General features: G+C 35.1%; 1 protein-coding gene and 1 long non-coding RNA gene across 2 annotated transcripts; both read right to left on the bottom strand.

Moving 5' to 3' along the window:
* Window positions 1-2,102: 2,102 nt before the first annotated feature.
* Window positions 2,103-5,175, bottom strand: LOC311087775. The gene is made up of 4 exons (XR_014607369.1): window positions 3,479-5,175; window positions 3,317-3,378; window positions 3,137-3,237; window positions 2,103-2,944 (listed from the first exon to the last, which is right to left on the bottom strand). It is a non-coding gene; the product is annotated as an uncharacterized lncRNA (long non-coding RNA).
* Window positions 5,176-7,845: 2,670 nt separating this feature from the next.
* prmt2 (protein arginine methyltransferase 2) lies at window positions 7,846-12,812 on the bottom strand. Its single transcript, XM_084121190.1, has 9 exons — window positions 12,624-12,812; window positions 11,545-11,718; window positions 11,225-11,386; window positions 10,196-10,360; window positions 9,838-10,013; window positions 9,440-9,569; window positions 9,214-9,350; window positions 8,884-9,046; window positions 7,846-8,730 (listed from the first exon to the last, which is right to left on the bottom strand). Exons 1-9 carry the CDS (start codon window positions 12,702-12,704, stop codon window positions 8,698-8,700), a joined length of 1,221 nt encoding a protein of 406 aa, XP_083977316.1. The 5' UTR covers window positions 12,705-12,812; the 3' UTR covers window positions 7,846-8,697.
* Between the last annotated feature and the right edge of the window lie 1,528 nt (window positions 12,813-14,340).

Here is a 14,340-nt window from a genome sequence, read left to right as displayed (position 1 = left end):
ACAGATGTACTTCCACTTAAGATTTACTATTTAATTTTATTTATTTTTTCATTACAATTTATTTACTTTAAATAAATTATAATATAAAATTATAGGATTAACAGGAATTGTAGTTGCTCAACACCACAGGAACAGTAAAAAAAAAGAAAAAAGTATTTAAAAAAAATACGATTGACATCGTATTCCCCTCCGATTGAGAAAGACGTTTTGCAAAGGTCACAAAAAGCCCTCTCGGTATCCCCCTCAACACCTTTCAGCCACAAATATTCATTTCCCCATTCTTTCTTGTACCCACACCTTCTCTTTTTAATTGATGATGGCGTTGCCTCTCAGACTCAGTCTCTTTCTCGAATTTTTCGAATTGGAAAGCACGCATCTAAATGTTCCTTCCCAGTGTGTCTGGTATGCGCGTGCGTGCGCTGTCATGACAACAACGAAAAAGTTGACAATACGCGTCGGGCAAACTAGTCAGCAGTTCAACTGAGGGGTTTGTGTGGCAACAATAGCGTGCTGAAATGTCAAGTAATGTTCATTTGGCTGCCTTTGGCTCGAGGATATAGAGCGACCAACTTTTTTTTGAGCAAGCATAGATTATGCGTGACACGGTCTCAATTTGCGTGACGCGTGAATTGGGCTTCAAACGCTGTGCGCGCACGCGCTACGCGGGACGGGTGGTCACCCTAGTTCTACTGTACGTTAAGCCAGGGGAGCCTTGATTTCTTATATGCTACATTTCACAGTTTATACTATTTTGAAGCATACAAAACTATCAAATATAAAACCAAGTAGATTGTTTAAACACATGAACCACCCACAACCTGATCACTGACCATCTGTGATCAAAACTCAGGCAATTGGTTATAAAGTGGGGTTCATTTGGTTGCATTTTATTTGCAGTTTAATATAATTGATTAACTTTACCTATCCTGAATGGGAATATTACCAAGAACATTAATCCCTCTTTGACTCTTTCATCTTTAACTTCTTGCAGGTGAGCATATTTTCTCATAGACACAGGAACTTCCACCCCCTCTCATTTGTGTTGCAAATGCATCGATGCCACCCGAGATACAAGCCTTTTACTCATATGGAAAGCCACAGTTATGCTGTGATGTATTGTATGTGGTTATTCACAAATTTGGTTAGTGGTGCATGGATCACGTTATACAAACATTCAGCAGTAAATACTCGACTGTTCAATTTTAGATTATTTAAGATTATGCAAATAGAAGAGATTCAGTGCACATAATTATGAGCTTATAAACCTCATTAGTGTGCAATATTATGTGTATATCACATTTTATAGTTAAAATGACAACTATTGCTCATTGTCTGTTACAAAATATTAACCCATGATTATGGTCATGATTATACATTCCTGTTCCCCATGTACATTCCTGTCAAATTTCCGCTGATGTTATGCCTTAGAAAAGGATTTTTTTTTTTTTTCATGATTAGAAACTTCTTATAACGTCTTAAACTTATCATTTACCTGTCAACATTTTAAGACAATGGTCTCGGATTTAAAAGGTCCCAACGCTGCTTTACTTATGTTAATGCTTCTGAACACCTGAGTTTGTTTGTTAATGTGTTTTTACACAACACTTTAGTTTATTCATTACAGGGACAATCCTTTTTAGTATTTGAAGTCGGATGCTAAAGTCTTTTTTTGCGATACAGCAGTAGCAAAGCACATCAGATATTTCTGGCATCAATTCTCATGCACAAGCTGAGGCCATAAACACCAAGCATTGTGCCAAACGTGAGCTGCAGCAAAGGGCTTGAGCATACAGTGTGGTTAGAAATAGACTTAACCCACATCCTTCACTGTTAGACTTTTCAAGGGTTTATTACAGTAACACACTGTTGCCAGTAAGTTACTGTAATTAAGATGTACAGTACATTACTGTTTTCAGTTTTACAGTATGGTACTGTAATTGTGTAATACAGTGCATTACTGTAAAAATGAAGCTAATCAGTACACTACTGTAATTATTTTTTATTTGTACTAAATTAGATTTCATAATTTTTATTATATAATTGATTTTATTTTTATCCTACATAAATACTACTAACATACAAACCAATTAGACAAAGTTATTACAAAATACCATTTTTTTATTTAAAACATTTCATATATATCACAAAATATACAGTCTGCCAAAGCTGGAAATGATGTGTGAAATTTTTACACATTAATGGGTGAGTTTAGGGACAACGTTTTTTATGTTAATTTTAACTCATTCATTGTGTTAATGATTTTAACAAAGTAAATATGTCAGAAAGGTTAGCACAAAGATGTGTAAACGTGTTAAATTAACACATTATGTGATATCCTTCACTGCACACATTGTTAAAATCATACATAAAATCATAAACAAAACGTTAGCATTTGACAAAATTAATGTAGAGTCATTGGTTGTTTAGCTTATACAAGTATTATAATGAAATATCAACCATTACATTCATAAAACTGCAGAATATAAATACATTTTTAAGCAGTCAAAAAGGAAATGTCCAACACAGGACAAAACACAGTTCTTTTCACAATACATGACACATAACCCCACCTTCAAAATAATTTCACTTATTTACAAAAATGTGTTGGATTCATGTACACTGGTGGCCAAAAGAAGTATTTAAGTGTCTTAATGTTTTTGAAGTCTATTTGATTCTCAAGAAACATTTCTTATTATTATCAATGTCTGACTGACTACCCCCCAGTCTACTTCTACTTCTACGAGTAAAAATCATCATCAAAATAATTTTTAAAAAGTCAACACAATGTTTTTGTCCACCTTTGCGAATAAATGAACTTCTCCAAAGTTTGGTTCCTGTTCAGAACTTGACTGACAACATCAGAATGTTCCCTGATCTGTAAGCTTGTCCACAAACGCAAATGTACTCAGTCCTTCAGAGGAGAGCCCGGTATCAACACTATATACTGTAAAAGAGAGAGAGAGAGAGAGAAATAAATATTAGTGTCAAAATATTTTTAACCTCCTTTTTTTTTTACATTTTTATTATGTTTACAATAACTTAAGAATATCTATTTGTAAACAGCTTTGGCAATAGCATATTCAAACATTTCAACTGAACTAAATTAAATTATTCCAGATTAAATTTTTATACTTACAAATCCTAAATTCTGTCCAAAAATGCTGAGATCCATAGAGAGAAAGACTGACATCGATGATTTAGCCCATTTCAGCTCATCTGCAGTGAAGGGGTCCCTGTCTGAGACAAATATACATAAAGACACATGCAAGAAATCACTGAGTGATGACCGTTCTCCTTCCTACAGTAGTTAACCCACCTGTGCGCTGATGTTAGGACCTTCCTGGTCAGGTGGGACTGCAATGGTAGAGAGTCTTCTGCCTAATAAAATATCAAAATAATGTAAAATTATAAACTTAAATTGTTTAGAATGCTAGATTTGGTATGAATGAATTAGTGAGAGTTTTAGTGCAGTGCTTACCCGAATACATTTAATCTGGTGAGACTGAACATAGAAAATGGTCCATCTTCTGATTGGTTCATTTGCTGTGTAATAAATATAAAGTTTGACATGATGCAAAGGTCACTTATTTGATATAAAGTTAGCCAATTTTATAGAGATTTTATAAGATATTGTATGCTACCTAGTCTGCACCAGTGGCTCCAAAGCACTTATCACATATTGCTAATCATTTCAGCAAACTTGTCAAAATATATCACAAATGGCCTAACTTTAACTTATCTCCGGAATCTTGCTAACGTTAGTCACTAGCGCTAACGTTAGTCACTGGCGCGAATTGGCGCTTTGTTGCAGTTGCCTTTAAACACATACAAAAATGGAAGTAAATATTAAATTCCATTAAAAAAAAACTATAATATGTTATAGTTTGCAAACTAATGCTAAAACTAGAAAGGTGGCAGCTAGCCAAATAAAATTTAACGTTAGCTAACATAACGTTACAATGTTATTTTCTCATCACATAGTAGTTAATTTATTGTTAATGTAAACTAAGCGTTGCTCGTTGGCGTATTTTAACTCGACAACAAAGTCTGTAAAATGAAACGTTAGCGCAGTTTACTGTGGTAAAGTTCGTTACCGCCATGTTGACGAGTAACTTAAAACAGGTTAAACTGGGCACATTCCTGTCAACACACACATAATGTTTTTTTTTTACCTTGCTTGCTGGTCTCTCTCTCGGTGAAGTGAATTCCGTCTCTTCCCCGGGCCAGACAGTCCCAGTGATATTACACTGGATGCTCCAGCGAGACACGACAAATCCCAGACAGTGTAGTGATGCGCCGTTATATGTCTGACGTACGGACGGTAACGCTCGCGCTATTTCTGGCAAGGGACAAACAGGTTTACATTTTGCATTAATGGTCCGGCCCGGTCGCTTCAATGTGTCCAATATAGACAGCCTCTGACTGTTATAGCGTTGTAGACACGCGGTGTAAGGCAAACATTATAGGAAATAAAAAGCACGATGGAATGGTGACAGCCAGAGAGGCCGTTACGTCAAATACAGTAGTATACAGCAAATTTAAAAAATACAGTAAGTCTCTGTATGTGGTGTTAGACAAATACAGTAGTATACAGCAAATTTTAAAAATACAGTAAGTCTCTGTATGTGGTGTTAGACGTCACAGAAAATTCCCATGATGCAATGGGAATCACAGTTATTTACTGTAAAGAGAAATAGCAGTATAATACTGAGGGATTTAAAGTAAATAACTGTAGAAATTACAGAAAAGTCTAACAGTGTTGTTTGGCACAAAGATAACGGTTGAGATGATGAGTTTAGGTGAACTACATGTTTGCATTTAACAGCCAGAGTAAAAAAAAAAAAAAAAAGTTCTCACGGTTATCTAAATATATCACTACTTACACTACTTACTCCATATAGTGACTTAAATTGAAGTGCATAATTAATGTTTTATACATCTTGAATGATGCTGCTATTTTTAATCTGAACAGCTTTATTAGATACTTTTGATTATTAAAGTGATATCAGGTCAATAATTTAATTCATACTTTTTATTATTTAAAGATATGTAAAAGGTCAACGAAGCACCATAATCAACTGGCATTTTTCTGTATATTGTTAATGTTATTCTCTGCTGTTAGGTAAACTTGATATCAGTTTAAGCTATTGATATAAATATTGATATAATAATAGCCTTTGTAAAGTTGGTTAAAAAATACACCTGTGACTTTTTGCAGGTGAGGACTTTGACGTGGACAGGCAGACAGCATCAAAGGTGAGAGGAAGCAGCATAAAGAAAAGGAACTTCAGTATAGCACAGGCTAGAAAAAAGTTACACACAATTAATTTTTAATGAGAAGGCACGATTCCTTAAAACCGCCATGAACCTCAACAGCTTTCACCAAAACTGTACTTTTAATAAGAATCATATATCTTGTTGGACATAAGTTTACAGCATAATTCAGAACAGCATACTATAAAGGTATGTCAGAAATAGCAAGAGTGGGCTATGCTAGCATGCTGGGTCTCTGCAAAATGGAACAGGCTGTGCAAATGTGAAGGTGTGTCTGGAATTATGGCAATTTATCACTTAGATGAAGGTGAAAAAAAAAAATTAAAAAGGATATAGTGTCCCTTGTTACAATTACAACTTTGGCAAACATTTGTTGGACTTTTGAAGTTTGATTTGGCTTAAACCCACATTTCTATGTTACTCCTTGAAACATTTGGCAACAATGAGTGTTCGGTCACTAACTTTACATGCTTGTCAAAAATAATCTTATTTATATTTTTACTATTTCTAACCCACATTGCACTTTTCTGTTGTAATATGGCTCATGACTTGAAATGCTCTCATATATTATCCTGTGTCTGTCATTTTTGTATGAAAGTTTGAGACAAATCCACCAGTGCCCAAATAATGACCTCTGTAGAATCTTAGATAGGATTGAAGCAAATCATTTTAAGCTTACATTTAGGTCTGATATGAGTTGCATTCCTTCTTATACCTCCTTTTCACTGAGAAAGATGACTGTGTCACTCCAACCCGATTTCACTGCAATTCGTACGTATTTTGCGAGGTGGCTAGTTCGTATGACTTTTCAAAAAGCACCATTAGGAAGGTCCAGCCCTAAACCTACCCATCACTGGTGTCTAGACAAATCGTACGAATTAGCCACCTCATAAAATACGTGCGAATTTGTGAGATTGTGTTGGTCTCTCCATAGGAATTCCCCTGTTCTCAATATATATTAAAAGCAATTAAGCAGCATAGGTGTTTTTTGGGGTCTAGAAGTTTCGTACAAATGGACTTTTGTGACCAGTGCCTAATTTGCCCACGTCTTCCAGATAGCACTATTCAGTTCTTATATCGGGAGCATGAGCATCAAATGTCTGTTGGAAACCCTGGCTATTTGAGTGTATAACTCTTTGTGATATAGTTCAAAGGATTGTTCAATGTATTTGTTGCATACATTTGGATTCCTGGTTTTATAGATTTAATTATTTGTCTGTTGTTTTTGTATTCTCCAGGAGTTTCCTTCTAGTACCTTGTGTTTTGGCTAAATCTAAAAAAAACAAAACAAAAAAAAAACACATTTCCTCTTGTGGATCTGATAATCTTTTCTGTTTTTCTTTTTTACAGGAAAAAATGAGATAAATCTTGTCCAAAACTAACCTTTGCTACATCCCATAAAATACTTGTATCCATTTCTCCATTGTCATTACTTTGAAGATACTTTTCAAATTCCTTCTGAATCTGCATCTTTATCATGTCATTTAAGATACTTGTATCATATAGTATTTCTGTTGGTGATCTAAATTAAAAGTAAGGTAAGATACACCTGAGTTCTCTTCTGAGTTTGCATGTCCCTGTGTTTATGCATTTTGAGGAATACTGAATCTGTTTTTGTGCAAGTGAGATGAGTAAATGCATGCTCACTGGCACTGCCCACATCAGCACTTGCTCCCGATTTCTCTTCCCGACAGGAGAGATGTCAGCCAATAAATGGCAAAACAAAGTAACTTGCGTAACTTATTTCAAAAAGTAACTTAGATATTTTGTGCAAATTCAAAAGTAATGTGTTACTTTAGTTACTTGAAAAAGTAATCTGTTTACGTAACTCGCGTTACTTGTGATGCATTACCCCCCAACACTGTCTATGCCTGAATTCCTGAATTATAGGCAATAACAGGTCAGTTGATTTTTTCTTTGCTGAATGAAACAGAACATATATCAATCAAATAATTCTCTACGCATCTATTGAACCATTGTGGCATTTGGATTTTTCATTTTGGATGGGTTAGATAGTATAGATAGAATAAGTTTCCAGTATCCAGTTTAGTGTCTACCAGATAGAGGGTACAATTACTCAAATGTACATCAACTATAAGCCAAAATAAGGGCAACATCACAACATAAAACTGTGATTCTCATGAGCACAGAGTAGGTGTATTTGACTGTCATGTCTTTTAACTGACACCTGACAAATGCAGGGATTTGTATTAAAAACCTGCTGGTTCTGTGCACACACACAGGACATGACTGATATCAGTTGTTAATATACAGTTTTTTAGTGAGCAATCAGTTTGGTGAATTTAAAAGTACATCTCAGTGTCCGTGACCATCATGTCACCTGCAGTGTTTAACAGGTTTTGATGACTGATGATCTGAAAATAAGTGATTATTAAAAAACAAACAAACAAACAGCTGAACATCAGTTAACAAAAAGAATATACATGAAATCTGTTTCTGAGTTATTTTGGAATAAAATGTAAAAAAATCTTAAAAACTTGAGTTTTATAGGCTACTTAGTTTTAAGATATAACATTGATAACACTGTTAATGTAACAACAGAAAATACAATTGTATTTTTTTTGATAGCATAAGTAATGTTTATTTAAACTGGGAAATGTGTCAACATGAATTTACATTAAAATTTACAAAAAAAGTGAATAATTTGCCTCCTCATTTCAAAACCACTGTATGCCAATAATTTTATAAATGTTGTTTTGTCAGCTGAACAATTGACGTTATTAAACTACAAAACAATTCATTGAAAAAACTACTTAAATCCCTCATAGCCTACTTTTCATTATGGTACAAATTTGGTGCTAGCCTGATTAAGATGAACCGTTTCAGAGCCCACATGGGACATTCCTGACACTGCAGAAACTGAAACTAGATGAGAAGGAAGACGCAATAGTAATAAAGGAATTTGAATGGCGAGTGTACAATCAATCAATCTAAACTCACACAATTAATATTAAGATAAAAAAAAAGTATCCCACACAAGAATTCAACATGTCAGCCTGACTGAAAACCCTAAACTGGAGTTACACTACACATCTTTGCTAGCAGAGTGTGCTGTTGCTCCAGAAAATGCTGAACTGCCATTAATGAAGTGGATGGAGAATAGAGGGGCTTTGCCTACTCCATTATTGTTATTCGGACCATCTTATTACTATATTTAAAAAAATACAAACAATTATATAATAACAGAGACCTGCATTTTTAATACGCCTAAGTTCTGTTGGATTCATAGATTTTTAGATTTGTTAACAAAATCTAATCTAGTGAATTTTACTTTAGCCTTGTCAGTTTTATCTAGCTACATAAAGCCTGAAAATGAGGTTAAGATTTGTAGTGTCATGTTTTATGCATAACAGCAAAAAGAAATACAAGGTTCTGTTTAAAGTGCATGGTTGTGGCTTATGGTCACCTCCACATTGGAAAACACTTTGTCTGGACCTGCAAAAATATTCAGAATGTGAATGATGCTTCAAATGTTCACGTTGGTATTACATTGAGATTTCTTAATGCTAAATAAAGCAAAAAATTAAGCAAAACAAATAATATGATTGACTTTAAGGAGATCAAGCAATGATACGTATAGATACTCACCTTAGAAACTTCTATGCCGTTTATGTTCCATGAAAATGTGACTGACATGTGACGTCTCCAGATTGGATTTCTCTGCAGACGTATGGACCCCACTATAATGTCCCCTTCCTCGACTGTCACTGGGGCATCCAACATGAAAAGAGTCTGTTTCCAGTGAGTGATCCTGGGAAAAAGGCAGGTTCTGTTTTACTTTTAGTTTCAGATTAATGTTTTACTCACAGACTGTAAATTTAAAATTAGAACCTGCATTCAGATCTGAAATTGCGAACTGAATATCAAGTGTGCTATCATGTATTTGTATTTGGTCCTTTTTCTGTTTATGCATCATACTCTGAATATGGTCCGGTGTTCAACTCCAGTGATGGTCCATCCTCTTCTAAACTCTGGAAATGTGCACTGAACCAGACAGTGAAACCATGGAACATGCCTGACTTCTCAACACTGAAACTAAACTCTCCTTCGAGTCTCTGGACAAAAGTGGGGAAAAGCAGTGTGTAGTTAACGTGCTTTCTTTTAAATAATGGTTATATAATTTAATCCAAATTTTAACATTTACCTCTAAGTCTGAGACCTGTATTGTGACCATATCAAGAGTGATAACATCAGCTGGGGTGGACAAACAGTCCTCCGGTAGAAGATGATGGCTGAATTTAGGCTTTGAGAGAAACTCTTTCTGTGCAAGTGACCTACAATACACATATGCACAGTCAGAGTTATCATATTACTCAAGTGTGATATATAACAATGATGTATGTAGCTGATCAATTGGGCCATCTTGTTTCAATAAAATTCTACAATAAAAAGTGCTACAATAATGTTTGCCTTCATTCTGAACAACATTATCATTTTAAGCCACTTGATTTGATATTTTGCCACCTAATGCAATGGCAAGCTGCTCAAATACCCACAACACATATGTCAGAAAGAGCTGTATATCAATATGAAAGGCCTCACTGTAGGTAGCTGAAGTCTAGGCCATAGGGTTTCTCCCAGAACTCCATTTTTTCCATGTAGTCAGAGAAGGCCTGGCAAGGAACGACGGTCAGACAGGCAGAGGACGGCCACATCATTCCACCCTCCTTCAGCCAGCGATCACGTGCCAGCAACACTGACTCCAACATGTACTCAAACTGAAAGATAGTGCTTAAACCGTGACAATTATGGAAGAGTAATATTACAGTTAAAGTGGAAAATAATTTCAAAGGTGACATTGTTCATCCACTCAACAGACATAATGTGTAGTGATATTCAGTTTATTTTTGTCTGTGAATATTGAAGTGAATTAAGCAGTAGTTCAAAGCTGCTCTCATACCAGTAGGCAGTTGCCCATCCACTCTGACACTAGAACATCCACTTTCCCAGGAAGAGTGAGATTCTCAGCTCGGTCCTGAAAGACGGTCACAGCTTCCTCACAGCCATTCTGCCTCACTAGTTCCTCAGTGTGCTCTGCCATTGAGCTGGCCTCCACAGCATATACCTACAGGAACAAAAACTGTAAAAATTAATATGAGAGAGTTTTTTTATATATTTGATTAAAGTCAAAATTATTAAACATGGATTTTTTTTTTTAACCCTGTAAAGCCTGACATATGATGTTATAAGTAGAAAATTCTACCTTTTTTAATGGATCAGTTTATTGAAACTTTGGACAAAATATAAAAGAAAATCTATTAAAAATAAAAGTTTGGATATGTTTTATGTTTGCATTTCATCAGGCTTTAATGGCTCATATAGTATTTGCATTTGCATCTAGGTCCTATCTCTTGCAGAACAGTAACAAAAAGAGTATGAACTTTCAATCAGAGTGCAGAAGGCATGAATAAGATTTTCTAGGAAAGTTCAACAGGTTTTTCAGCAAAGTTTTGTTATAATTTCTAAGCATAAATTCATGAATCAAATATGATACAGTAGACTTTACAGGGACTGGTCCAGTTTTTCAATACGTCGGGTCAGAGTTCACTCTTCGGCTGGAACTCGACTTGTGTAAGCCAGTGATTATAGTTAATACAATTATAAATATGGATATTTTTCTTACAAAAACACATCATTTCACTTCAGAAGGCCTTTATTAACCCCCTGGAGCTGTATAGATTACATTTATGATGGACGTAATTGCTTTTTTGGGCTAAAAAAATGGTACCATTCACTCCCATTATAAAGTTTGGAAGAGTCAGGATATTTAATAATGAATAAAACTCTGATTGTGTTTGGCTGAAAGAAGTCATATAGGCTACACCTAGGGTGGCTTGAGGCTGAGTAAATTATGGGAAAATGTTCAATTTTGGGTGAAATAAACCTTTAATTACTGTAAAGCATTCTGCAAATATTTTGTTTGTCTCACCGCTGCAGGTTGTGCTAGAAGAGCACAGAAGAGGCTAATAACGCCTGTCCCACAGCCCAAGTCCATGACCACCTTCCCCCTCAGGGAGGCGCTATTACTCAGGATCACCTGCCTGTATGTATCTGTGCGGGGTTTATCTGACAGCATCTCCAAGTGAAGCCTCTGAGAGAAAGATCCAGATAATACATGTTAACACATAGTTTGCTTCTGTATGAAGAATCCTTTGAGTTTAATCCTACCATTTTATTGAAGCAATTTTAATGATTTAACTGGATGCTTGCTAGGCTTTAGATTGACTAGCTTAACATTTTAGTACTTACTAATGTCCCATAATCACCAAAGTATTCGTCATCTTGCCAAGCATCTTCTACATCAACTCTTTTGTGCAAATAGCTGGATGGGACATAACCAAAGAGACCCTGCAGTTCAGCCCACCACCACACGTCTGAACTCCTCTCATGGACCAGCAGTTTATCGCCAACTGAGAAACTAAGCTGTCGGTTAAAGGAAAGTAAAAAAAAAAAGTGTTATATATATATATAACCACAATATGTGGTGACAACAATACACGATATATATATATATATATATATATATATATATATATATATATATATATATATATATATATATATCGTGTATTGTTGTCACCACAAGTAATTGTCACATGTAAACCATTTTTGATTGATATGTTTCTCTTAAGCAAACCAGATGTTGAATGAGCTGTGGCATTTGGTCATCTAACTATTCCCAAAAATGAAATACTTCCGCTCAATAATGAGTATTTATAATGTTGCTGCCTCCACGTGCTATCTAAGTTTCATGGTTAAATTGGACTTAAACGCTCTCTCAAGTCGTAGTACGGTACCACTGGGAATTTGTGGGAAGCTCCCAAGTTATGGGCGGGCCACAAACTGTAGGCTAAACATGGCGGAAGGGAAGAACATTTACGTTATTAGTTTTTCCCACAACACTTACATCGCATTATCTTGTCGTTAAAGTAGTGCTACAAATATGAATAAACATTTGAAGCGTATTGTAACGTTATGTTTTAGCGAAAATAGCCTGTATTTGACTGAAATTCCATGATCGTCAGCAAGCTGCTAACGTTAGATAACCTGGTAAATGTTTACGGTTGTCAATTAATGTGACGCTTAAGTTAATATCATTTTGGCTTTATAATACGATTTCCCCAATAAATATGAATAAACCCGGTGTCCTCAATGATTCCTGTTCTTTCCGACAGTAGAGCACTTGAAAGCGACGAGCTCGTAATCACGACTTCAGACGTGGGAAGAAGGAAATGTCCAATAGCACGTGAAGGCAGCAAGAATCACACTCACTCACAGTGAAATCAAAGTTTATTTTGAAAGGCGACCATCATGTGCTCAACATATACCTGCTCATCTCCTTCAGCCACAAAATCCGCAAGTCCGACATACTCTTCAGCTTGACCCTCGCTAATGTCATTTTCATGCATTTCAGCACGTCAAACCTCTAAATGCACACAAATCACGAAACGTAAACGTGTTGAATCGCTACAACAAAAAGTGAAAGGAACTGTTTAACATTCTACGCCGCCTCTCCCACCACACAATATTCAAAATAAAAGTCCTGTTGAAATTGGGACGTTTTTAAGAAACGATGTATCCAAATAAAAAGTGTAGGTACATGTGGTATACCAATAGTAGATCATTACAGTTATCATATGTGTTTTAAAAAGGGTCAAAAAGTGGTGGACTTTGCATGGTTAAAAAATGACCAAAAAAAAAAAAAAATGACAATAGCATCACATGTATGTGTTAATGTTCTGTTTATTTATTCTTGCATGGGGCTATTTATCACAAAGCAACAAAATATTTGCCACTTTCTCTGCATCTCAGTTATAAGTTATAGTTGTTGTTTTTTTTTTTTTTTTTTTTTTGATGGACTGATGAAATGTCCAAAACAAGAGCTGGCTTGCTTACAAACCAGTTTTTTTTTTTGTTAATTGCAGGCCAAGACAGAATAGTGTTCATGCACTATGGACATCAAACTGAAGGTGCTGTGCAGTTAAGTTTATCACCACTAGAGTTAAATATTACCCACCCATTATCTGGTTTTCATTATGTATCAAATTGTGGCAAATCAAATTGGCCATAGTGTGTGTGTGTGTGTGTGTGTGTGTGTGTGTGTGTGTGTGTGTGTGTGTGTGTGTGTGTGTGTGTGTGTGTGTGTGTGTGTGTGTGTGTGTCCCAAACCATGTAATGGGGAGGGTGGGAAAGACCAGGGGGCTGTTCCATAAACCAAGATTAGAGTATAAGCCAGGCTTATTTCGGTTAGTCAGGCTTATTTTTGGTAGATTCGGTTTCATAAATCAAACTTAAAAAAGTTCAAACTCAGTTACCCTGGCAACTTATGCTGGGAAACTAGCCTGGTCCAGGGCAGGCTAACTGTCAGGCTTAGCCTCAGTTGTTACACAGATCCTCTAACACTGACCAACAAGAACAAAATGATATTACCACTGACACTCTCTCATACCATTATTGGACTTTATTAACCATTATTAGTCCAAACATAAATACACAATATACAGAAAATCAACTTAAATAAGGCTACAATGATAAATTAGACAATATAGACTTATGAATACATTTCTCTCTGGTTTGTTTGGCAGCTGTAGTATATGTTTATGATTATTAGAAGAACATTAGAACACAATCTAAAAAAAAGCTTTGTAAAGCAGAAGTTAAAAATCACAAAATAAAAAATAAATAATTACAAAAGCACAGTATGAATTTTAACTGGTAAGATGAATATATATATATAGCCTATATTATGTACTTTATTATGTCTTTCAATTCAAACACATTTAACACAATTATACAAATTGACAGTTCCTTTAAAGACATCATATTTTCCCCCAATAAATATTCCTTATTTTTCCTTCTACTTTTTTTCTTTTGTGATAATACCCACCAACACACATGATTAGAACAATAACCAAGACGTACATAGACACTTTTACATATGATTTAAGGGGGAAAAGACAAAAAACAATAAATAAATATTAATACAAATTTAACATTCACATATTTATATCAAACTCTTATAATGACACATAATTCCTAATAGTT

This window comes from Abramis brama, assembly GCF_963993115.1.
Source record: "Abramis brama genome assembly, chromosome: 8".
Taxonomy (NCBI): domain Eukaryota; kingdom Metazoa; phylum Chordata; class Actinopteri; order Cypriniformes; family Leuciscidae; genus Abramis; species Abramis brama.
The sequence above is the reverse complement of the archived record's forward strand: the minus strand, read 5'-3'. Positions and strand labels throughout refer to the sequence as shown.

What these genes read in the sequence shown, in the direction of transcription:
- prmt2 (XM_084121190.1), bottom strand. Translation starts at nt 12,704, where the DNA reads ATGCATGAAAATGACATTAGCGAGGGTCAAGCTGAAGAGTATGTCGGA. An exon ending in TTGGTGATTATGGGACATTA is followed by an intron (nt 11,387 to 11,544) that starts GTAAGTACTAAA and finishes TCTTTCTCTCAG; the next exon opens with AGGCTTCACTTGGAGATGCT. An exon ending in TACAGGTCTCAGACTTAGAG is followed by an intron (nt 9,351 to 9,439) that starts GTAAATGTTAAA and finishes ACTTTTGTCCAG; the next exon opens with AGACTCGAAGGAGAGTTTAG.